Genomic DNA, 26,727 nt, shown 5'->3' with positions numbered 1-26,727 from the left:
GACAGTCACACACAGAAGCATACACATACACACTCACAAAAAGAGAAAAAGGAAAAATATATATATATCGTTGCTCCCAAAGTCCACTGCCTCAATTTGGGATGATTTATTGTCTATTCAGTTATTCCACAGATGCAGGGTACATCAAGTTGATTGTGGAGATTTAATCTGCTGCTCCTGAGGCTGCTGGGAGAGATTTCCGTTTCTCTTCTTTGCACAGCTCCTGGGGTTCAGCTTTGGATTTGGCCCCGCATCTGCGTGTAGGTCGCCTGAGGGCGTCTGTTTTTCGCTCAGACAGGACGAGGTTAAAGGAGCAGCTGATTTGGGGGCTCTGGCTCACTCAGGCCAGGGGGAGGGAAGGGTACGGATGGGGGGTGAGCCTGCGGCGTCAGAGGCGTCGTGACGTTGCACCAGCGTGAGGTGCGCCATGCGTTCTCCCGGGGAAGTTGTCCCTGGATCACGGGACCCTGGCAGTGGCGGGCTGCACAGGCTCCCGGGAGGGGTGGTGTGGATAGAGACCTGTGCTTGCACACAGGCTTCTTGGTGGTGGCAGCAGCAGGCTTAGCGTCCCATGCCCGTCTCTGGTGTCTGCGCTGATCGCCACGGCTCACGCCTGTCTCTGGAGCTCGTTTAGGTGGTGCTCTGAATCCCCTCTCCTCGAACACCAGGAAACAAAGAGGCAGGAAAATGTCTCTTGCCTCTTAGGCAGGTCCAGACTTTTTCCCCCCCCCCCCCGACTCCCTCCTGGCTACCTTTGGCGCACTAACCCCCTCAGGCTGCGTGCATGCAGCCAACCCCAGTCCTCTCCCTGCGATTGACCTCCAAAGCCTGAGCCTCCGCTCCCAGCCCACACCCGCCCCAGCCGGTGAGCAGAGAAGCCTGTCAGGCTGGTGAGTGCTGGTTGGCACCGATCCTCTGTGCGGGAATCTTTCTGCTTTGCCCTCTGCACCCCTGTTGCTGTGCTCTCCTCCGTGGCTCCGAAGCTTCCCCCCCGCCCCCCCATCCCGGCCAGTGAAGGGGCTTCCTAGTGTGTGGAAACTGTTCCTCCTTCACAGCCCTCTCCCACTGGTACAGGTCCCGTCCCTATTCTTTTGTCTCTGTTTTTTCTTTTTTCTTTTCCCCTACCCGGGTATGTGGGGAGTTTCTTGCCTTTTGGGAGGTCTGAGGTCTTCTGCCAGCGTTCAGTAGCTGTTCTGTAGGAGTTGTTCCACATGTAGATGTATTTCTGATGTATTTGTGTGGAGGAAGGTGATCTCCAAGTCTTACCCTTCCGCCATCTTGAAGGTCTCCTAGGTTCTAATCAGTTTATGTCATGTCCTCGGGCTATGTCATTCTTTCAGTGGTTGTGCCCTGCCCCCTTCCCTCCTGTTTCACAAGTAGAAGAAAGAAAAGAGCGTAAAGAGGAGGAGATGGCAGCCATTAAAAAAAAAAAAGAAAGAAAGAAAGAAACCTTGCCATTTGTGACAACATGGATGGACCTTGAGGGTATCATGCTAAGTGAAGTAAGTCAGAGAAAGACAAAAATTGTGTGATCTCACTTATATGTGGAATCCAAAACACAAAACAAACAAACACAGCAATGAAAACCAACTCATAGATACAGTGGTTGCCAGAGGGAAGGAAGGTGGGAGGGGCAAAATAGGTAAAGGGGATTAAGAGGTACAGACCTCTATTTATAAAATAAATAAGCCATGGAGACTTAATATACAGCATAAGAAATGTGGTCAGTAATATTGTAATAACTTTGTATGGGGACAGATGGTTATTAGACTTACGGTTGTGATCATTTCATAACGTATACAAATGTGAAATCCCTATGTAGTACACAAAATGTACAAAATATTGTACATCAACTATATTTCAATAAAAAAAAAAAAGAGCAAGGAATTAGTGAAAGGATATGATTAGTCTAAACTTGAGAGACCAGAGAAAGCTTTACAAAGTGGCTAATGCTTGAACTGATTCTTGAAGAATGAGTAAGAATTTATTAGGTGAAGTTGGAAAGGACATATAATATGTACAAAGAGAGGCACATAGACTTGAAACATCTTTGTGCGTTTGGGAATTCCAGTAGTTTGGAATGGTTGGAGCCATGTTAGGAGTTGTGTGTCAGGTTATGAGGTTGAAACAGGTTGACAGGAGCTAGATGAATAGGAAATTGGATTTCCATCTTGTTGGTGACAGCCGTCAAAGGGTTTTTAAATATTTGTTCACTCCTAGGATATTTATTGAACACCAACTATGACAAGTGCTAGACTTAAACAGCAGTGAACAAGACACTGCTGTGACCCTTACAGTCTAGAGGTGGAGTTATAGTCAAATTCTACCCATCTTTCAAGGCCCAGCCCTTCTGACAAGGTTTGTTCAACTATCCCAACTTTATGAATTCCCCCCCCCTTTGGTATTTATGGTCAGTACCACCCAATTTCAAATCAAATTAACTGTGTGTTGAATAATAATTATGTGTCTTCTCTTCCTAGTCCTTCTTCCCCCATCTTCTTTTTGCGGAGAGTAGGGCTTAAACTTTGCTGTAGGATATAGCACAATTGTAAGCATATATAATAATTCAGTAGATATTGATTAAAATTGTAGGATGGAAGAAAAATCAGAGAGGGCAACGTAGGAAACAAGCTTGGAAAGTATGGAAGTTGGGGAGAAGAGGATTTTTGTTTGTTTGTTTTTTTAAGAAATGAGTTGAAGTTGGCTGTCACTTTCCTATGGCTGTGTGCCTCCCTGGTTTTCATGGCTTATGATGGATACTCTCCATCCAACTATTGAGGATCTTATGAAGTTTCCATTTGGTTGGCATGTTACTGAGGCAACCCAGGCTACATTTGGCTCTGAAAGTGCAATCTGTCTATATTAATCTTAAGTACATATCTAGAATTCTTTTGTAAAGAACTCATCCTCATCAACCAGGGCTCTGTGAGAACCCTAAAATTTGGTTTATGTAGGAAAGGCCAGATATGTTCTTAATTATTTTTCTTTATTAGTTGCTAATATTTTGGACTTAAAAAATTTTTCTTGAAACATAAACCTCTAGAAAACTTGCAAGTATAGTACAAAGAACTTTTTTTTCCCTCTGAAACCATTTAAGAATAAGTTGCTGAATTGATGCCCTATCACTCCTCCATAGTTTAGGGTGTTTTTTCTATGAAGGCATTTTCCTATACAACCACAATACAACAATCAATATTAGGAAATTAACATCGATACAATACAAATATTTAATTACTGCCATTTAGGATTTGCCAGTTGTCCCTAAAACGTCCTAAAAAGCAAAATGACCCAGTCCAGAATCAAGTGTTACATTTAGTTGTCATATCCCTTTAGTCTCTTTCAGTCTAGATCTGTCACAGAAATCATGCTGTGTTACTGTCATTGCATCCTATCAGATGGTGCACAATTTCAGTTGGTCCAATTACTGGTGATACTAACTTTGGTCACTCGATTGAGATGGTATTTGTCAGTCTTCTTCACTACAGAATTATCCATTTTCTCTTTATATTTTTTATTTTTGAAACAGCTTTATTGAGCTAAAGTTGACATACAGTACACCTGACATACTTAAAATGTATAATTTGTAAAGTTTGGACATATGTTTATACCCGTGAAACCATCACCACAATTGAGATAATGAACATATACTTTGCTCCCAAAAGCTTCCTTGTGCTTCTTGGGAACCCTGTCCTCTCACCCTTCCTGATCTCTCCTTCAGCCTCTTCAGGCCACCACTGATCTGCTTTCTATAGCTATATATTAGTTTGCATTTTGTTGACTTTTATAGAAGTTGATTCATACAGTCTGTACTCTTATTTTTTTTTTTGTGGCCTGGCTTCTTTGACTCAGCGTAATTATTTTGATTCATCCGGTAGTTCATTCGTTTTAATTTTTGAGTAGTGTTCCATTGTATGGGAATACCGCAGTTTGTTTATCCTTTCATCTGTTGATGGAAATTTGGGTTGCTTCCAGTTTTTGGCTGTTACTCTTTATAATTATTGGTGTTTTATGGTGATGTACTTAGAGACCATGTAAGTCTCCTATTCCTCACTAAACTTTGAATTTATGCATTTATATATTGATACTAGTATGTGGTCACAGATTCCTAATTCATTCAGTAGATTATAATTGTTACTATAATTGTTTTGATGCTCAAATTGTCCCAGATTTGGCCAGTTGGAGCTTGTTCAAATTGGCTTCTGTGCCCTTTCAACATATCTTTGAGCACTTCTTTATTTTCTGACATAAGAAGATGCTTTAGCCTTATTTTGTATTTCCTTGCTCTGGCCCTGGAATCAGTAATTTCTCCAAGGAGCTCTGGTTTCTTTTAAAGCCTTTCAACAGACATAGCTGGAAAGTATGTGTATATGTATATATAAGTACAGGTACACATCTGTATCTATTTCTATATTTATCTTTGTATTAAAAACCACGAATTTACATCATCTCCAATTCCAATCCAGTATCACAGGGTTTATTTTCGTCTTCTCTCTTCCAAATTTCTACCTCCTTTCTTTGACAGTGAAAAACCAGGCTCCCATTAACCTCAACATGAGTACTTGTACAATCTTCCCAGCCATCCCTCTACTGTGCAGGCTGCTCCCTTGGCTCTGACCTTGGGGAACACACAGCTTAATCCTTGACCTGGCTCTGTTGAACGTTGGTTAAGTCCCTGGCCCTGTTGAGCACACCAGTTGAGACCCCAGCCCCGCAAACATATTGCTCTAGTCTCTGACTGATCCCCAGCCCCAGCAGACTCTCCGGGTGAGCCCTGGACCTTGCAAACATGCTGGCTGAGTCTTTGGTCAAGTCACCAGTCCTGGTTTTAGGAACGCATAAGTCATGTCTCAAACTTAGGGCAAGCACCCAGCTGAGGCCCTTGTTGAGACTTTGTTCTTGGCAAACGTGCTGGTTGAATCCCCATTCAGACCAGGCCCCAGCAAACATGCCTGTTAAGTCCCTGACCCTGACCAAAGAGCTTCAATTAAAATTTAACCTTATTACAAAGTGTTTATAATGGTATTTATATCTTTTTCTTAAACTGGAAATCTTGTTTCTAACAATATTAAAGTAATTACTTGCTTTACTTTACATATAGAATGTTTCAATGGGGAAAGAGTAGTCTTTTCACCTGGGACAACTGGGTAACCACATGCAAAAGAATGAAATTGGACCCTTATACTGTCTACAAAAGTTAAATTGAAGTGGATTAGAGACCTAAATGAAAGAGCTAAAACTATAAGACTCTTAGGAGAAGATATAGGGGTAAATCTTTATGACCTTAGATTTGGCAACAGATTCTTAAATATGATACCAAAAGCATGAGCAACAACAACAAAAAATAGATACGTTGGACTTCATCAAAATTTTAAGAACTTTTGGGTTTCAAAGGACACTATCAAGAAAGTGAAAAGACAAGCCATAGAATGGGAGAATTTATTTGCAAATCATATATATCATAAGGGACTTGTATCTAGAATATATAAAGAACTCTGACAACCCAATTATAAAAAAAAAGACACAATTAAAAAATGGGCAAAGGATCTAAACAGATGTTTATCTAGAGAAGACATAAGTGCATGAAAAAATGTTCGATATGATTAGTCATTAGGGCAGTGAGAATCAAGACCACGGTGAGATGTCAGTTCACACCCCCACGACTGGCTGTAATAAAAAAAAGTGAGATAATAACAAGTATTGTTGAGGACGTGGAAAAATTGGAACACTGCTGGTGGAAATGTAAAATGGTATAGCCATTTTGGAAGACAGTTTGGCAGTTTCTTAAACAGTTAAGTACAGAATCACCATATGATCCAGCAGTTCAACTCCTAGGTATATACCCAAGAGAAATGAAAACATAGGTCCATACAAAACCTTGTATATGAATGTTTATAGCAGCATTATTTGTAATAACTAAAAGATGGAAGTGTCCATCAGGTGATGTATGGATAAACAAAATATTGTATATCCACACAATGGATTCCATTGTAGTATTATTTAGCCATAAACAGAAATGAAGTGCTGATACATACTGCACCACAAGTGAACCTTGAAAACATCATACTAAGTTATAGAAGCCAGTTATGAAAGACTACATAGTATATGATTTCATTTACATGAAATGTCCAGAATAGGCAAATTTAGAGTCAGAAAGTAGGTTAGTTGTATTTAGGGCTATGGGAGGGATGGGCGGAGGAGAGTGATAGCTAAAGGGTTCAGGATTTATTTTTGAGGTGATAAAAATGTTTTAGAGTTGACTGTTGTGATGGTTGCAGATTTCTTGGAATATACTAAAAGCCATTGAGTTGCACACTTCAGATTGTTGGGCTGTATGTATGTGAATATAAATAAAGCTGTTGAAAAATATAACCTTGCATGTACAGCATAGTGACTATAGTTAATAATTCTGTATCGAAAGTTGCTGAGAGAGTAGATCTTAAAAGTTCTTATCACAAGAAAAAAAATTTGTAACTGTATGTGGTGATGGATGTTAACTAGACTTAACTGTGGTGATCATTTTGCAGTATATACATACATTGAATCATTATGTTGTACACCTGAAACTAATATCATTTTATATGTCAATTATATTTCAATAAAAAGGTGAAAAAAAAGAAAGAAAGATTTAACCCAGGAATTTCTTAAAATGTCCAAAACCAAAATGAAGTCAATTGTACAACTTTACTAAAAATGTTAAAGACATACTATTTTCTTGAATAGGATGATCAATATTGTAAAGACGCTAATTGTGCAATTACAGTAAGTGCGATTACATTTTGAAGAGAGAATATGCAAATCGATTTTGGATGAAAAAGTATGTAAGAATAGTCAAGAGGATTTTTAAAGAGGAAAATAATGATGGAGACTTTCCCTTAGACATAAAAGTTACTCTAAAACTATAGTAATTTCAACAGTATGATAGTAGTAAAGAAATAATATGATTTAAAAAGATTTAACCTTGCAATGTGTCAATATCTTTGATTTCATATTTATATCCTTCTCTTTTTTTTTTTTTAAAAACACTTTTTTATTATTTATTTATTTATTTATTTATTTATTGGCTGTGTTGGGTCTTCGTTTCTGTGCGAGGGCTTTCTCTAGTTGTGGCAAGCGGGGGCCACTCTCTTCATCGCGGTGCGCGGGTCTCTCACTATCGCGGCCTCTCTTGTTGCGGAGCACAGGCTCCAGTCGCGCAGGCTCAGTAGTTGTGGCTCACGGGCCTAGTTGCTCCGCGGCATGTGGGATCTTCCCAGACCAGGGCTAGAACCCGTGTGCCCTGCATTGGCAGGCAGATTCTCAACCACTGCGCCACCAGGGAAGCCCTATCCTTCTTCTCTTAAACTGAAAATCTTGTTCCTAACAATATGAACATAATTACTTACTTGCTTTGTTGTATATATAAAAAGTTTCAAAACAATGCCAGCATTCCTACTAACAATAAGACCACTGAATAAGGCTCAAGATTTCTTTGCAACTCTCTTTGCCCCTAGAATATGTTACCTTAAGGATGTATACTATGCTCTAAGGCAAAACATTTTAAAGACATTTGCAATAATTCTTTCCCTTGTCACCAACTTGTTATATAGTTAGAGTTATATTTTTCCATTTGTTTTCAATTTTTATGGATTGATTTTTTTTTTGAATATATAAAATAATTACATGATTCCAGAGTCAGAACTCTTCAGAGAAGAGTCAAGGTCAAGTTAAGGTCTCTTTGGAGAAGTTTCTCGTCTATCTCTATTTTCCTTCTACCCTATTCTCTCTTTTTCCCTTTATTAGTTTTATTAATTTTTGGTTTATTCTTCTAGTTTTCTCTTTGCTCTTTGGTATTCTCCCTTCCTTCATGTTACACAAAATATTTTATATATATATATATATATAACATAAAATATATTTTATGTATATACACACGTATACACACACACACACACATTGCTGTTTGGGACTTTATTTCTGTAATGTATTTTGAAGATCATTCCTTTTTACAGCTGTCTAGTATTCTAGTACGTTGGTGTTTCATAGTTTATTCACCTGTCTTCTTTTGATAGACGTGAGACCTCTGGACTATGTCCAATCTTCTGCTGTGTTGGGATCCTCGAAGGTAGACTTTACAAATTAGCTGAGGCAAACAGGAGCCCCAGGTTCCCCTAAGTGGCAAAAGCTTCTATTCCTCGTCTATTACAATTTGCACTCTTACTTTTCCCTACCCTTTGTTATCTTCCGGAGGGCTAGTTCTACCTGTCCATTCATGCCCAATTTTGCTGCCAAATGAGGTCAGTTCAGATCTTTTCCCCAAAAACAAATTGCAAAAACACTTTAGGTTTGCAGGGATTTTTAAAAATTTCATCGTTGCAGATAAGGGATTTTGGATGTATAATAGGCTAAGATAAGCGTATCTTATAAATGGATGACAGGGTAGTCGATAAATGTCTGACTTGGCAAACTTTGATGCCAGAAAGAAGAGCTTATGTGAACCATAAAGGCTCTGTGGCATGAGCGAGATGGTCTAAGGTCATTGTGGTTGAAGCAGAGAGAGGACAGTGTGGGAGATGGAGGTCCAGGACTGTATAGGACATGATAGGGCATGTTTAGGAATTTTGTTTTTATCCTAAGAGCAATGGGAATCAGTTAAATGGCTTTAGCTAGGGCATATTTGATCAGTTTTGTTGATGGTTATGCTGTATATTTAAGAAATTAGATAATCCTATACATGCTTGTCTAGTTAATATCCATGAGATTCAGCTTCTCATGAGAATGTTGTCACTAGGATGACGGGGTTGCTTTTGGGGAAACACCAATTCTCTACCTTTTCATTGCTCTTTACTCTTCTAAGTTTTATGTCTTCATCAGTAGCTTAATTAACATTGGAAAGTATCTCTGCTGAAGCAGATACAGTACTTCCAGCAGCTTTCAACTTTTACTCTAAATCAGAAGCTTTAAAAATAGATAAAATTCTCAACGTTCCTTCACATTTGTTCATAAAGAGACTTGGCCTTCTTCCTTTCCACACTCCAAAGATGTACTGTTTTTTGAAGTCTGCAACTGCAGTGTTGGGTTATGGTCCTTGGCTTTTTCCTGTCTGTCTTTGGGCAATGTTTTCTCATTTTTCTCTACTTAGGGGAGGTATGGAGGTAATAAAAGTTATGTTTTGGGGGACTTCCCTAGTGGTGCAGTGGTTAAGAATCCTCCTGCCAATGCAGGGGACACGGGTTCAAGCCCTGGTCCAGGAAGATCCCACATGCCGCGGAGCAACTAAGCTTGTGCGCCACAACTACTGAGCCTGCGTTCTAGAGCCCGTGAGCCACAACTACTGAGCCCGCATGCCACAACTACTGAAGCCTGCGCACCTAGAGCCTGTGCTCCACAACAAGAGAAGCCATGCCAATGAGAAGCCTGTGCACTGCAATGAAGAGTAGCCCCCACTTGCTGCAACTAGAGAAAGCCCACGTGCAGCAACGAAGACCCAACGCAGCCAAAAATAAATAAATAAATAAATTTATTCTTAAAAGTTATGTTTTTGTATACTAAAAGTTATTTAAAGTAATTTAGCAGTTCAGTTTTAGCAAACATATCTTGGTGATACACTGCTGCTTTTTACTTGGAAATATCATTATTTCACTCTCCTTGAATTGTTGGCTAAAGGATTCTAGGTTCATAGTTATTTTCTCTCAGTACCATGAAGATATTAATCTGTTTTCTTTTGATTCCACTGTTGGCATTGAGAAATCAGTCGTTGGTCCAACTATTCTTCGTTTGTGTGCTTTTTTCCTTTTGCTGTTCTTAAGATCTTGATTTTGTATTTGGCATTCTTTAGTTTGACTGTTACTGGACTAGGTGTGGATTTTTCTTTATCTTGTTAGGGATTTAGTGGGCTTCCTGATTCTGGGATTTAGTTTCTTTCCACATCTCTGGAAATGCTTAGCCATTATCTCTTCAAATATCGTCTCTTCTTCATTGTCTATTTTCTCCTTCTAGATCTTCAGACGCATTAGAACTTCTCATCTGCATCCTCAACATTCTTTAATTCTTTTATTTTCTATCTCTTTGTTTCCCTATGTTGCCTCCTGAATAATTTTATTTAGATCTATCTTCTAGTTCTCTGGTATGTCCATTTAATTTTTAATTTTAATTAAAGTCTTTTTTCTAAACTGTTTTCGGTTTCTTTTCTGATTTGCCTGGTAGATTTCTATAGTTTCTTTTTCCTTGTTCATATTTTCTAGCCTTTTATTTTTTGAAACCTATTGAATATTTCATGTATGGGTATCTCGCAATTTCAGCCTCTGAAGGCTTTGAAGGTGTGTTTCTACCTTTTGCTGTTTCTGCTAATGTTCTGTTTTTTGGTGGTTGTTGTTGTTTTCTATGAGCTCGTGTTCCTTGGAAATTTATCTGTGGGAATTCATTGAATCCTGGTTGAAGTTGCATTCCTGTAAAAGAGGATTTTTCTTTGTGCTACTTCTCTGGGGACCTAAATTCTTGGCTTGAGGGGTAGGGTTTTGTTTGTTTTTGTGGGGTTTTTTGTTTTTTTTTTTGTACTGAATTTTGTCCACAAATCTGTGTGAAAGCTGGCTTATGGTTATGAATTCTTGGGATAAATGTTTTCCCCTTTGCCCACTGCCATTTTCCTTTTTGACCTCTTCTGCGTGGCAGACCTAGTCCTTTTTAACTTCCATTGAAGACACAGTTCTTTGGGGCTCAGCTTTAAATGGAGATCTCTGGCTAGATTGCCTACTTTGGGTAGGTTCAGTTCTGATCTTTTGTCTTTGGTGCTCCTTGCAGCCATCAGAGTGGAATCCTAAGGTCCCTAAAGGTTTGGTAGGTAGCTTCAGGGCAGAATATGGCAGACTGTGCGCTTAATTCCTAAGGTTGCAGTTTTCATTTAGTTTTTGTCTTTTAATGATTCCTTATTTTGTTCTCAGCAGTCATTTTGTTCCCAACACAATCGTTAACACAAAAATACATTAAAAATTTAAAATCCAGTTTCTTAAAGATATTTTTATTGGGAGAGTAATTGGTCATGCTGTTGGAATTAAAGATTAAACTAATTCTTAAAAAAGTTAGTATCTATCCTACTTTTCTAACAGTCTTTGACCCCTGAACACATAAGAAATGCAGAAAAAGCACAGAAGTACAAGATCAGAACCAGTTGTACTAATATGTGTTTGTGTATACACACACACACACACACACACACACACACATATCTACAAGTAGGTAAGTGGGTAGGTAGGAGGGATGATAGATATACACATCTTGCTTTGGGCATTTATGTGACTTACGTGTTATTAGGACAGTTTAGATTTGATGGTCTTCCCTAGACCTTTGTGAGTGATCACAACATAACAAGCCTAATGAAGTGCAGAAATGGCCGTTTTGTGATATTTGAGAGAGGATTTTGAAAAACCTTAGGCAAGCTCAACATCCCTTAATACAGTTTGCATCCAGAACCTTTAGAGAAGATTACTGTCATTGACAATTAGGTGAAATTGTTTCACTTGTGAATTGTGCTAAGATCATAGAAGGTTATATTTCTGAGAGTAGTGGCTAGACACTCAGGAATAATGGGCAGACAAAAGAAGAGAAAGTTTAAAAAGAAAAAGCACTCACTAACAGCATTGAGTATCATCAGATCCACCTTTTCTTGAGTTTGGTTTGCATGGAGGAAATCTGTTGAAGGATTTTCACAGTGAGAAGTTTGTGTTTGGATGCCTGTCTGCCTTTTGAAGTAAGACATGTACATCTTTTTTTAAAAAAATTAATTAATTAATTAATTAATTTATGGCTGCATTAGGTCTTCGTTGCTGCACGTGGGCTTTCTCTAGTTGTGGTGAGCGGGGTCTACTCTTTGTTGTGGTGCGCGGGCTTCTCATTGCGGTGGCTTCTCTTGTTGCGGAGCATGGGCTCTAGGCACGCAAGCTTCAGTAGTTGTGGCATGCGGGCTCAGTAGTTGTGGCACACGGGCTTCGTTGCTCCACGGCATGTGGGATCTTCCCAGACCAGGGCTTGAACCCGTGTCCCCTACATTGGCAGGTGGATTCTTAACCACTGTGCCACCAAGGAAGTCCTAAGACATATACATCTTGATTTAGTCTCTTTATTTGAGTTAAGAATCTCTTTAAAGGACTGACAGTATATAGGAAAACACTTTATTTTTCAGGCTCATTTTATTTTCAGTTCATGGTAAGACAAAGGATGTCTGTTTCTTAGCTGTAGGTTTCTGTCAGATTACTTGGTGAGAAAGTAGATTAGGTTTTGTAACATCATCTCTACACCTTTGTCCTTCTTCTGCCAACTCCCTCCTCCCGTTTTCCCAACAGGTTTGGATTCAAATTCTGGCTTTGTCATTTAACAGGTGAGGTGACCAGTCAGTAAGCGATCTAAGCTCAGTTTTCTAATGAGTTCAGTGGGGTTAATGTCAACCCTAAAGACATCATTGTGAGAATTAACACAACATGTAAAATACCTAGTGCTGAGCAGAGTAGGCATCGGTCAATATCACTTCCCTATCAGCTTGAATTATAGAAGACTGATTCTCAATTTTTAGACATTCTAAGTGTGTTTTCTATTCATTCATTATACTTTCATTCATGTAAACTGTTTTGTGAAATGCTGATCCTGTTCCCGGGAACATTTGTGAAGGATAGTTTTTCAGGGATATTGTAGAGGGATGGATGAGGTGACCTGCTGGAAACTCCCTTGGTGTATGCCAACTAGCCCCTTTATTATATATAATTAATTTTGAAAATCATCTTATTTCAGATATCATGTTATTAGGCTCTTATTCTTCTATATTTTCATCTCAGGTGTTTAGAGAAATAAAGGAGAATATGACTGCTAAGCCAATACTTATTCATTTTCTACTTGATACTCATATTGTCTTAGCTCTGTATGGATATATATCTGTTTCTTCTTTTAAGGGAGAAATTCTACATTCTTTGTGTGGAAAACTGTCTGTTATCTGATCTGTTCATTAGATTTTCATATTGTTTAACTGTTTGCAGATTCACTTGGTATATTGTATCATCACCTTGTGTTGTCATATTTTTTTATTGTACGATTAAGACAAGTATTCTAAAATAAGAAAGAGCAGGGTTATGAATCATATCTCCTAGGATTGTGTGGAATAAAGGAGATAATGTATATAATGTCCTTAGCTTCAAGCTTGGAACGTGTAAGTGCTCAGAGAATGCTTACTGTAAACTATTATTATATGTGTCCCTCATCTTCCAGATTTGAAATTCTTTAAGAGCAGGAACTATGTAATATATATACTTCATATATTATGGACTCAATGTTTTACTTATGAATATATTTTTATTCTCATCATACTTTTAAATGTTTCATCTTTTGTCTTACAGTGATGAAACTAGAGGGTCTGTTTGTAGATGATTCAGGTCGATATTTGGCTGTTCAGTTCCATCTGGAATGTGCATATATATTTTTATATTATTATGAATATAAAAAAGCAAAAGATCAGTTCAATATTGCTAAAGACATCTGCAGATTACAAATTGATTTGACAGGTAAGATTTTTTTTTACGTTTTGTGGATAATTGATTTATTTTTATGATAAACTAATATATAATTGGCAGTTTGGCTGTATTGTATGGTTGTATTTTATTATCTGTGTCCTCTTGTTTGCTTTACAAAAATAGATTTTAAAGATTTTATTTAAAAAATTCATAGTTTTAGAACAAAGTTGAAATCATATACTTTCTTTATTCCTGCAGATGCCCATGTCTACTTAGACATGTCAGTAATATATGGCAGCCGGGCAGTGCACAAATGAACTTTGTGTATTTGGCTGTGCATGTGGGCTTCCCAAGGCCCCTCCTGATTCCCAAATTTAGTTTGCCCTTTCTGGTAAATACCCCCCTGCGGCTTCCATCCTGCCTTTCTTGTATTTCTTAAGAACAGAAATTTTTGACTGTTTTGTTTAGATGTTTCTTCATTGCCTTAGAACACTGTCTGGCATACAGTAGGCACTCAATAAACATTTGTTGGAAGAACAAATAAATTACAGAATTTTTCCCAAGATCTCTGTGTTTTTTTCTGAGTACCAAATAAGAAACATTATTTTCTCTTAATGTATTGCCCTGTCCCTAGTCTCACATTGGTAATTGGCATTCTATATTGAAGACATTCATGAAAGTCAGACATCATCAGTGGGTCACACCATTTATACCTGTTGAACCTGGGCTCTGTGAATGTTGAAACAACAATCTGTGAATGTTGAAATGATTGAAACTATTTGTCCTGCCTAGGCTTGGTCTACATTATCTCTAAGGCCCATTCTTAGTCGCCAAGCTCTGTGCTTATTGAGGTAGTCCTGTCAATAAAATCCTTCAGATATATTATGAGGTAAATGTGACTTTGTGGCCTAGTCTGGGATCTTAACCACCTTTTATTACATTGTTTGGGGAGAATTATTAAATATCCGACTTATAACTTTGTGACAATGGCCAAGTGTAAGTTGGAGTCTTGTATTTGAGATATATGTAATATAAGTTGTGAGGTTAGTTTCAGAGATTTTGTTTTTAAATATTTCGGTACTAGGAGACTTTTTTTTTGGATTATTTAAAAAATTAGTATCATGGTACTCAGTATAGTCAGCTTTAGCTGTTGGTGTATTTACTACCTAGTTCTTCATATTTTTTTTCCAAGTTAAGACTGAAGAACTTAAAAATACAAATGTGCTCACGAATATAAAATGAGAATCAGATTATTACTTTTTTCTTTTCAGCTCTAGCCTTACTATAAAAAAGTAAGCTGTGTTAGACCATCTCAATAGCTATTTTTAGTATAACGTGTTTAAATGGTTGTTGTATAAAGTAGAGCCAGACTCATCACAGGATAAAATCCAGACTTCTTAGACTGGTCTTTGTAATCAAGGGTCTTTGTAATCTGACTCTTGCCAGAGAAGAGATGTCAGAGCTTTTGCTTCTCTTAGAGCTGTTCTGCAGCAAGTTATTTCAGATACAAAATGAAAAAAAAATTTGGTCTTACGTGGAGCCAGATAGTGTAATAGAAAGACTGTGGGATTTAGAACCTGAAGACCCTGGCTTTAAGCCCTGGCTCTGATACTGAAAACCCTGTGATCTTGAGCAAATGACTGCACTTCAGAACTTCCATTTTTTCATCTGTTGTATGGAGAGGATAGTATTTCTTCTCCCTATGACACCTAATGAGTTACCTTTTTTGAGGAGGGAGGTAGTTTAGTGAAAAAGTAAGTATGTGGAAACTAGTGGCAGAAATCCTGGGTTTGAGTTCTGGCCTTATAACTTACTGGCTTTATAATTTTATAAAAAGTCATTTTAAAGTCATCTTTGGGCCTCAGGTTTCTCTTATTTGAAATGGAGAAAATACCTCATAAGCTCTAAAGCACTCTGAAAATACTTCTCTTTAAGATTGTACTGTATGTCTGATTGACAAGTTGATACATATAATTTAATATATATTTTTTCAGGTGCTTTGGGAAAAAGGACATGGTTCCAGGAAAATTACGTGGCCCAACTTATTTTAGATGTAAGAAGGGAAGGAGCTGTGTTTTCAAATTACGAATTCACTCCAGCACCCACTCCTCAGGAATATTTAACCAAGGTAAGTAGGATTGTAAGTTATTTAAATTAGCATCCAAGTCTAACAGTTTCCATAGGTGAGTTTTGTAGAAACACTGGATGGGGTGGGAAGAGGCTTCTTTTGACCCTTCTTGAGCTTTTACAAGGTGGCTGGATGTTTTTAAAAAACAAGACATAACAGGACCCATTTTTTTAAGCCATTTTTACCCTTAAATAGAGATAAAATGTTGTTTTTTTCCTAGACTACAGTAAGTATGAATTAGTAATGCAGTTAGTTATGTATTACTGCCCTTGAAAAAAGTCCAAAAAGCAGACTGAGTAGAGACTAATTTTTCCAGTGGCTACCATATTTTTTGCCTTCTGTTGATATTTGCAAATATTAAGAGCCTTGAAATTTCTTGGGTTTCTTCTAAATATGTAAACAGATGATCAGAATTCCTTTTTACCAGTTTTCTGATCTGTCCTTAGTTACTATGTCATTACTGGGCTGGTTTCTGCCTTAGTATGTTTTCTTTTTATTTATTTATTTATTTATTTATTTATTTATTTATTTATTTGGCCATGTTGGGTTTTCGTTTCTGTGCGAGGGCTTTCTCCAGTTGCGGCAAGCGGAGGCCACTCCTCATCGCAGTGCACGGGCCTCTCACTGTCGCGGCCTCTCTTGTTGCAGAGCACAAGCTCCGGACGCGCAGGCTCAGTAGTTGTGGCTCACGGGCCTAGTTGCTCCGCGGCATGTGGGATCTTCCCAGACCAGGGCTCGAACCCGTGTCCCCTGCATTGGCAGGCAGATTCTCAGCGGCTGCACCACCAGGGAAGCCCCAGTATGTTTTCTTGACTTGGCTAATACATTCTTTTGTAGCTTAAATTTATAGCTTTTAGTCAGTTTACCTGCTCAATAGGTCTTTCCATCTGCTTCCATGGATGCCATTAGCATTTACATTTTCTTATCCCAGAGACCCCAAACCAACATTTTTCCTTGTTCTTTGGTTGATGTTACCGTCCTTGAAGCCCCTGTTTTGCTACTTTTCATTCCAGAGCCTGCAAACAAATTTACTTGGTGCATTGAACACTAAAATTCTGTTGTGTACTGAAAATAATGCCAAGGGTAGGGACTAGGGAGATGGGAAAGAGTGGCAGCAGTAAGGAGTCCTGAGGAAGGCCTTGGATGCGATCTTACTTACCTCCTGGGCTTGCTCCAGGTTCTCTGTTTGCTTTTGTGGTAACTTCAGGGTGGGGACAGTTACTGATTCTAAGAGGAGAAGGAAAAGATGGAGAAACTCAGGGATGAGACTGCACAGGGGACAGCCTGTATCTCCTGACGTAGGTAGAGCCACAGCTGAACAAGTATTTGTACTGCTGTGTTGATGCTGGTCAGGGAACTGTGTTGATACCTGCTTCCGTCCTCCATTTCCTCCTTGTATATACCAGACCCTCCTCCTTCAGCGATTTGATGTAACCCAAGTCCCTCCCTGAGTCTTAGATTAAGTATCATAAGCCTGGTTTTTAGGCCATAGCACAGCATCAGTGAAAAGAGATTTAATTCCGCAATCTAAGCATTTAATTCAGTAATCCATTGTTGTTTGTTTGTTTGTTTATTAATGTGGAGTTCTCGTATTGAAAATTGTCTCCTATGATTATAGATAGGATGCGATGACTCTTATGAGGAATGTATAAAAATGATGTACAATTTAATACAGAATTTATTCTTTCATATTTGAAATAAAATGCATTCTGATAATTTTATGATCTTCATTAATTACCACTTAAAGGTGGAAAGTACAAATTATGTGATGTAGGTATGGATTAGATAGAAACAGCTTTTTACTCATGGATGGAAGATAGACTTGCTTGTTTAATTAGTTATGTATCATATTTCCTTATTCAGATACCATTAAATTATAAAATACACCATCTGTTTAATAACCAAACTCTTCAGGAAAAAAGGAACACTATTATACCAATTATAGTGATTATAAAATACATCGTGATTAGAAATGTTACAATGTGAAGATGTATATCTTAGAATTGAGGAAATACAGTAATTTTATTGCCAGTGAGGAACATAGTGTTTCCCTTTGGACCTTGCTAGATTTTTAATCTGTTATTAATGGGGAATTACATAGCCTGAAGCTATTGGACTTCAGGCTTTAATAAGCCAACAGTTATGAGCAACCCCAATGTGCAAATCAAAGGCGCAGTCTCTGTTCTTTATTATTCAATCATGGGGGCACGGTGTGAGGAGGGAGAATAAATTAAAATTGTATATTCACAGAAAACACAAACACATACGTGATCAGCATCACTGATAAGAAATATACATTAAATGCTGAATATGGTGTGTCCCATGAATTGGAGATAAATTACGTGCTAATTTCTTTTTCTCTTTTTTTTACATTAACCACAATACAGCAATTTATAAAGATGCTTAAAATGAATACAAAGGGAAATAAAGATCACAGAATTACACATTGTACAGCAGTGTGTCACATATAAGATGGTGTAAATGAATACACAAGGATGGTGTTTAACTAAAGATAAAACGGCACCCATTGATTTGCTGCTTCTACACAACCCGCTTTCATACAGATCGAAAGGGTGTCAATATTAGTAGTTGCAAAGTCAGTTCTTGCATGTGATTTTAGCTTTAAAGGTTTCAGAAAACAGATCTGCAGTATCAGTTTTCATTTTTGTCAGCTGTAATGTCAAGGATATTCAGAACAAGAAAAATGCAATAATACAGGACAATCCAGATCTGTGCCTTATGTGACTGGCCTCTGTTGCAGGATTGTACAAGGTTATGTGCAAAAACAGTCTGTCCAAAAGTCCACACTCTTGCAGTTTCAAGCTTTAGCTTATCTAGATATAACGTTTATTACATAGCAAGGGCAGCATTAAAGGAAGAAACAAATTAATGATAGGTGAGCAAAAACAGTATCATAAGCATCACTTGACTAGGAGGTCTGAAAGGCTGTAGCTAAATTTTTGATTCAGTAGAATGTTATGAGGTTGGAGTGGGACTAAAGCAGAACAGTATTTTAAATTTGTGGCTTGTAGAACACATAGGCAAGTAGGTAGTGCAGCCAACCAGTTTTAATTTCGAAAAGAGCTGAATAGGAACGTAGAGTATCTTGAATGAAGATTGAAACTATTTTGATCACCTGTTTGTAGCTGAAGAGTAATAAATAATGCCTTGTTGTTAAGGCTGACCTGTCTCAGGTCTTCTGTGGGGGCCGGAGGGGAAGGAGTCCTGGCTGTGGGAGGTGGAGACTTGGATCCCTGTCACATCTTTATTGTCTAGCCGAGGTTGAGAACCTGGGAAAGTTATTGTATTTTTAGCCTCCTCATTTGTTTTTCCCCACATCACACTTTTTTTTTTTAATATTTATTTATTTATTCAGCTGCGACAGGTCTTAGTTGCAGCATGTGGGGTCTTAGTTGTGGCACGTGGGCTGTTGGTTGCAGTGCGCGGGCTTCTCTCTCGTTGTGGCACGCGGGCTTAGTTGCCCCGCGGCATGTGGGATCTTAGTTCCCCAGACAGAGATTGAACCCTGCATTGGACGGCGGATTCTTAACCACTGGACCACCAGGGAAGTCCCCACATCACACTTTTTTTAAGGGATCATATTAGATCTATAAAGGTACTCCACAAACATTGGATATTAATAAGCAGGTTGATACAACCCTATCTGGATGTGAAAAGGTGAGAGTTTTGGATACTCTAGAGCTGCACTGTCCAATGTGGTAGCCACATATGATTATTAATCACTTGAAAGTTGGTTGGTCCAAACTTAGATGTGCTGAAGTGTAAAAGATGTACTAGATTTCATAAGCTGTGTATGAAAAAGTGTATAGTATCTAATTAATAATTTTCTGTTGGTACATGTTACAAGGATAATATTTTTGATGTATTAGGTTAAATCACTTAATTTTTTTTTTGTTTTACTTTTTAAAGTGTAGCTGTTAGAAAATTTAGAATTACATAAGTAGCTTTTTAAAAAAGAATATGAAAGGCTTGTATTGAAAATGGTTGGCCACCAGGGTGCGCTGTGCACCTGCCAGCTCTGCCTTTTGAAGTTGTGCAGGTCAGGGAGGAAGAGGCACTTTTTCAGTGGAGCCTGAGTAGCCGCCTAAAGTTGTGTGTTTCTCCTGTCAGCAGTGGTTGGAGGTTGTACTCTTTTCTCTTTTCTCGAAACCTTATAGATAGAGCTAGGCCTACAGTTTAAAGTCTTCCTAGCTTTAGCTACTTCTATTGAATTAGAAAAAAATTTAAATCAGGTTTATTGAGGAATAATTTACATAAAATAAAATGCACCTATTTTAAGTATCCAGTTTGATGAGTTTTGACAAATAGGTAGACCCATGTAACCACCACTGTAATCAAAATACAGAACCATTTCCATTAGGCCAAAAAGTCCACCCATACTCCTTTGCAGTCAATCACTTTCCCTCCAACTGGTCTGCTTTCTGTCACAGATTAGAGCTGTTTTTTCCTAGAATCTCAAACAAATGGAATCATATAGTATGACTCTTCTGTGTCTGGTTTCTTTCACTTAGCATAATGTTTTGAGATTCATCTATATTTTGATACCAATAGTTAGCTCCTGTTTATTGCTGAGTTATTTCATTGTATGGATAAGCCACAGTGTGTTTATCCATTCACCTCTTGGTAGACAATCGAGCAATTTTTAGTTTTTGGCTATTATGAATAAAGCTGCTTGGAACATTCATGGGCAAGTCTTTGTGTGAACGTATGTTTTTAATTCTCAGGGATAAATGCCGAGGAATGGAATGGCTAGGTTGTGTGGTAAGTGTATTTTCAATTTGGGAAACTGCCCAAATGTTTTCCAAAGTGGTTGTACTATTTCACATTCCCACCATCAGTATATGAGAGCACCAGTTGCTCTACATCCTTGCCAGTGCTTGGTAAAATTTTTTTTGCTATTCTAGTGAGTTGTGTGTAGTGGTTTCTCATCGTGATTTTACTATTTTTTGATGATTAATTTTTAAAAAAATCCATTTTATTGAGATAAAACTTATACACAGAAAACTTTTAATTGTACAGTTTGCTGAGATTTGAAAAATATATACACACAACCATTACAGTCAAGATACATTTCATTACCCTAGAAAGTTCCATCCTGCCCCTTTGCAGTTAATTCCCCACCCTCTCTGGCCCTAAACAATCATTGATCTGCTTTCTGTGGCTACAGGTAGTTTGCCTTTTCTAGAATTTCATGTGACTGGAATCCTACAGTATGTACTCTTTTGTATCTGGCCTCTTTTGCTCAGCAGTTGAGATATATCTGTGTAGTTGCATGTGTCTGTACTTCCTTTTTATTTCTGATTAGAATTTCATTAAATGCATATAGCATAATTTTTCTTTTTAATCTGTTTACCTGTTGACAGACACAGACATTTGGGTTGTTTCCAGTTTAGGGTTATTACAGATAAAACTGCTATGAACACTTTTTAATTTATATATATATATATATATATATATACACACACACACACACACACATGTTTTTGGGTGGACATGTGTTTTTGTTTCTCATAGGTAACTACATAGGAGTGGAGTTGATAGCTCATATGGTAAATATGTTTATTGTAAGAAACTAGCAAACTGTTTTCTATGGTTGTACCATTTTACATTTCTACCAGCAATGTATGAAAGTTCTAATTGTTCCAGATCCTTGTCAACAATTAGTATTGTTAGTCTTTTAAATTTTATCTATTATAATGTGTGTGTACTAGTAGTTCATTCTGATTTTAATTAGTATTTCCCTTTTGACTACTGTTGAGGATCTTTTTATGTGTTTACTGCCCATTCTTTTGTGAAGTGTCTGTACAAATCTTTTGTCCATTTTTATGTTGCGTTGTTTATCTTCTTCTTCTTAAGTTGTAATTCCATATTCTGAATACAAGCCTTTTTTCAGATATTTGTTTTGTGAATATGTTCTCTGAGTCTGTAGCTTAACTTTTCATTTTCTTAACAATGTTTTCAAAGAGCAGAAGTTTTAATTTGCTGAAGTCCAGTTTATTAAGTTTTTCTTTGATGGTTCGAGTTTTTTGTGTCCTAATTAAGGACTGTCTGCCTACCCCAAAGTGGCAAAGCTTTTCTCCTATGATTTTTTTCCTAGAAGTTTTTTAGTATTAGCTTCTATAGTAAGGTCTGTGATTAATTTTGATTTAATTTTTGTGTATGGTATGAGATCAGGACAGAGGGTCATTTTTTCCCAAATGGATATACAGTTGTTCTAACATCACTTATTGAAAAAACTTTCCTTTGTTTGACTCACCTAGACACCTTTGAAAATCAATTGACCATGTAACGTGGGTCTAAAATTTTGGACTTTATTCCTTTCATCTATATGTCTGTCTTCATGCTAGTACAACACTGTTTTGGCTTTGTAGTAATTCTGAAATCAAGTACTCTACCAAGTTCTCTAAGTCTTCAGGTTTTATTCCTTTCTCAAATTGTTTTGCCTATTCTAAATCCTATTGAGAAACAGAGCTGGCCGTTGACGTTTTAGATTATAATTTAGAATCAGAGTAGAAAGATCTGGTTTTGAATCCTGAGGGGCTTTTGCGTACTAGGCTTAATCAACAATAGCAGTCATTCCCTGTTATTGATGTTGTCAGTGCATCCGGAGGTATAGATGCGTGTCCTCCATTTCTGCACAGTAAATTGTCCCCAAATATGTGTTTCACAAGAAGCAGCCTATTGACCATATATAGACATTGTAAAATCTTGAACAAGAAGATGTTATCCCCCCAGCAATCTGTTGTGTATAGTCTGTTGAATGAATCAGAATTAATTTTTGTTCTAAGGAGTTTCTTTTGTATTCCACCAGAATATTGAGCTCAATGATGATACTGTTCTAAATGAGATAAAGTTAGCAGATTGTGAACAGTTTCAGATGCCTGACCTATGTGCTGAAGAGCTTGCTGTTATCCTTGGAATCTGGTGAGTTAATGACTTACTTGGCTACCTTGAACTTCTAGCGTATTGGTTCTCTTGTGTTGGGGAAATCTTTGTTCAAGCAGGTCCCCAGAGTTGTGGATGAATAGAGAATCTTGTCATGGCTTATGAAGATGAAGAATAGTTGGGCAACCAATTAAAGGGTTAGAGATGAGGAATCTCAGGAATCTCCTGTAAGCTGGTATACTTATCCTTCTCTTTTCTTCATAAACAAAATTTCTTTGGTTAACCTTGGCTAGGAATAGACTCTTAATGAAGTATTTAGGATAGGTGACTGTTTTGACCTTTGAGGATATTTACGTTCAGAGTATGGAATTATTTTTTATTTTATTTTATTTTTTAAAGATTTTTTGATGTGGACCATTTTTAAAGTCTTTATCAAATTTGTTAACAATATTTCTTCAGTTTTATGTTTTGTTTTTTTGGCCCTGAGGCATGTGGGATCTTAGCTTCCCGATCAGGGATCACACCTGCACCCCCTGCATTGGAAGGCGAAGTCTTAACCACTAGACCTCTAGGAAAGTCCCTAGAATTTTTTTTTAATACAGTCGAACCTTATGTGTGGTAGAAATAGTTTTTCATTTTATTTTATTTTTCTATTTTGAAATAATTTCAAATTTGGAAAAAAGTTGCAAGGGCAAGGCATTGGAAATAACTTTTTTGAGAATAATTTTCCGACATGATATTCTATCACCCGTAAATACTTTAGTGTGTGTTTTCAACAAACAAGGGAGTTTTTGTGCATAGCCATAATACAGCTATCAAAATCAGGAAATTAACATTCATACTTTACTATCACTTCCTACTCAGACCCCATTCAAGTTTTGCCAGTTGTCCCAATAATCTCCTTTATAGCACAGAATCCAGTCTAGAACATATGTGTTACATTTAGTTGTCATGTCCCTTTAGTTTCTATCAATCTGGAATAGTTCTTCATTTTTGCTTGACTTTCATGATCTTGACACCTGAAATTTATAAGCCAGTTATTCTGTAGGCTTACTCTCAGTTTGAATTTGTCTGATTAAAAAAAAAAAAAAAAAAGGATTAGTTTCACATTTTGTATCATTATCAGGGGTATCAGAAAATGGAGGTTTTGTGATTCTTATTGCATCCCAGCAGGTAGAAAACCATTTTGATTTGTTCCTCTACTGGCCATGTTAAGTTTGATCACATGATTAAAGTGGGGTCTGCCAGGCTTCTCCAATGTAAAGTTATTCTTTTTTAACTTTTGTTATTAATATGGTCTTTTAGATTATATAAATATCCCGTTTCTCATCTGGAGATTTAGTAATGTTCAAAATAGGATATTTCACAAAGTTATAATATTGAGACTGGTTAAATTAGTAATAGGCAGTTTAATAAAAGGAGCATTTATAAAAAAATTTGTCTTTTAGCTCAGTAGAACTTATCTTTCTGTGTTCACCTCATGGCATTTTATCTCCTTTACACTAACAGTAGGTTTTCACTTGTACAAAAGTTAAATTCAGTTCTACAGTCCCCTTTTGTTTGATTAAAAAGAATCACACATGTAGAGTTCTGTTTCTAATCCAAATCAGTTGTCTTATCACATTATTTCATTCCAGTGACAGAATTTATGCTTACTGCCAAAGAATTATTTGTTCAATTCATAACGATACTTAGTGTATAAATAATATAAACAGCAATCATTTACAAGCAATGTTATGTGCTAGGAATTATACCATGTACTTTCACACTATCCCTCATTAATGTTCTAACAGTCCTAGAGGTTGTTGTTTTTCTCCATTTTTCAGGTGGGAAATCAGGTTTTAAATGGCAAAATGACTCACTCAGAATTACAGTACAGCATTTAGGGCTTGAATCCAGGATTTACGGACCCAAATTCTGAGTTTTCCTTTATGCTATTTCTTAAAAGATTATTTTGGCAAACTCATAATTGTCAACTCAGCAGGAAACTAAATCAAACCAAATATATATATTCCCAGGCTTCTCTCAGTTGTGCTTTAGCTTTATTGAGTTAGACTTCACAGTTGAGAGAGGACTGAAAAACCAAGAAAATGCTTGTCTTCAAATACTTTTTTTCCCCCAAATATGATCTTGGTAGAATCTCAATATATAGAACAATTAAAAAGTGCTGAACGGATTTCATGGGCAATTTAAATCTTCATTGTTTGGTAGAAACTACTTGATTATATTCTGAATCTTAGGGCATCTGATGCACTTTATAAACCCCTGGGTTGGAACATCCATGAATTGATGATTTGCATGTGGGGGTCGTGATTTTATTATACTGTCTGATCTCTGCGTGACCTCCGTGACCATTAACCCTTGTGAAGAGGTGACTTGGACATTGTGGTGGGCTGGGTTCTTTGGAAAGGAGACACAGGGGGAATTCATATAGATGGTGGATTGACCAAACTGTGGGGCTAGCTTCATGCTCCTTTTCTTCAACTCCTTCCCTTCACTGGCCTCCTGCTTGAATTTGATTTTACCTGGAGGCCACGTGTCTCATACATCAATGTACCTGATTGCTTTTATGTAAAGTAACTGTGGGAGAAATTGCTTAAAGTACAGCAATCCTTCAGTAATTCAGACAACTGGAGTGAGGAGGGTAATTGCTTTTGAATTAATAGTCTGATTTTCAGATAGCAGAGTAATATATTCTAAGCCTAAGTTAGTAAGTTACGGTGAAGAGTGGTGGCCTGATTCAGTTACTGTATCATAATTGCTTGTAATGAGCCTGTAGCATTTCAACTTTATCTATATACTTTATGCAGTGAAGTTAGGATTGGAATTTTGTATGTGAGGGATGAATGTTCATCCATTTTGGTTGAGGTTCTTATTTTAGAATGACTTTTGTTTTTGTTCACTTATCAGAGTCATAGTATTAGAACTGAAAGGACCTTAGGGGTTATTTGGATCATCTTGCCAACTGATACATAATTCCTTTGTGCAATCAAACTAGAAATGTCTGTGTATGTATGTGTGTATTGTGTGTGTGTGTGTGTTTTCAAATGAGGTAAATTTGAGACATAACATTGTATTAATTTCAGGTGTACAACATAAAATGATTTTATAATTCCTTCCTTACATTCATTTATTTTTTTATCAACAATATGTTCATTTAACAATTATTATGTAAACATTTTATGCTCATTATAAAAATCCTCCAGCAGTATTGGAAATTATGAGGAAGTGGTACTATTTTGTGAGGTGGTATTTTCTTTTCATTCTTAATACAAGTAATATATGCATACAAAATAACTTATGTTATATATAAATATGTTATATAATATAATAATAAACTGAACCCACCACCCAATTTAAGAACTAGAAGATTGCAAATACCACTTGCTCAGTCCGTGTGCTTCTTTCCCGTCTCATCTTCCTGCCTCTCTTTAAAAGGTAGTCACTGTCCTGAATTTTGTCTTTGTCATTTTCTTGCCTTTTCAAAAAATATATTTATTCACATCTTTTATACCTCTAAGTCAGTTGCTTCATTTTGTTTGTTTTTGAATTTTATAAAAGCGCTGTCTTACTATATATAGTCTTCTGTGATTTGCTTTTTTCTCTCACTAGTGTCTTTCTATGACTCATCCATGTTGTCATACATAGCTGAAATTTACTTTGCCGTATAACATTCCATTGGGTGAATATTTTACAATTTATTGGTTTCTTTTTTGGACATCTGGATTGTTAACAGATTTTTCTATTACACACAGTATTACTATGGATATTCGTGTGTATGATTCCTGGTACACCTGTTGAAGAATTTCTCTGAGCTCTATACCTAGGCTGGAATTACTGAGTTTAGGATATATGAATGTTCACTTTACAAGATAGTGCAAAATTGTTTTCCAAAACTATCCAATCAAATCATACTTGGATCAGCAGGATCTAAGAATTCCCATTGTTCTGCCTCTTTGACAGCTTCTTAATTTTTGCCTGTCTCATGGTGATACTAAATTTTTTTTTGTATGAGTTTGATAAATAGGAGTTGTTGCTATATTAATTCTTTTCATTTTCTTTGTGGAGTGACACAGATTGGATTTCATTTTTTTCTTATAAAAGAAATTGTGTTGATATTTTGTACACCAACCACATTTCATTTCTCAGCATTTTACTACTTTTTGTACTTATCTTTGGCACACTCATCTCTACATTTCTAAATAATGCAGTAATATTAAAATA

General features: G+C 37.0%; 1 protein-coding gene across 5 annotated transcripts in view; it reads left to right on the top strand.

Annotated features, from left to right (window-relative positions):
* Window positions 1–26,727, top strand: part of TTC27 (tetratricopeptide repeat domain 27) — a 178,198-nt gene that overhangs the window by 28,162 nt on the left and 123,309 nt on the right. For all 5 annotated transcript variants that reach the window (XM_036873865.1, XM_036873864.1, XM_036873869.1 and 2 more), the window contains exons 6-8: window positions 13,356–13,520; window positions 15,464–15,597; window positions 22,430–22,542. In XM_036873865.1, the coding sequence (XP_036729760.1) occupies window positions 13,356–13,520; window positions 15,464–15,597; window positions 22,430–22,542 (412 nt within the window). The remainder of the gene's footprint in view (window positions 1–13,355; window positions 13,521–15,463; window positions 15,598–22,429; window positions 22,543–26,727) is intronic.

This window comes from Balaenoptera musculus, chromosome 13 (genome assembly GCF_009873245.2).
Source record: "Balaenoptera musculus isolate JJ_BM4_2016_0621 chromosome 13, mBalMus1.pri.v3, whole genome shotgun sequence".
NCBI classification, from domain to species: domain Eukaryota; kingdom Metazoa; phylum Chordata; class Mammalia; order Artiodactyla; family Balaenopteridae; genus Balaenoptera; species Balaenoptera musculus.
This window is presented reverse-complemented; position numbering and strand designations above follow the sequence as displayed.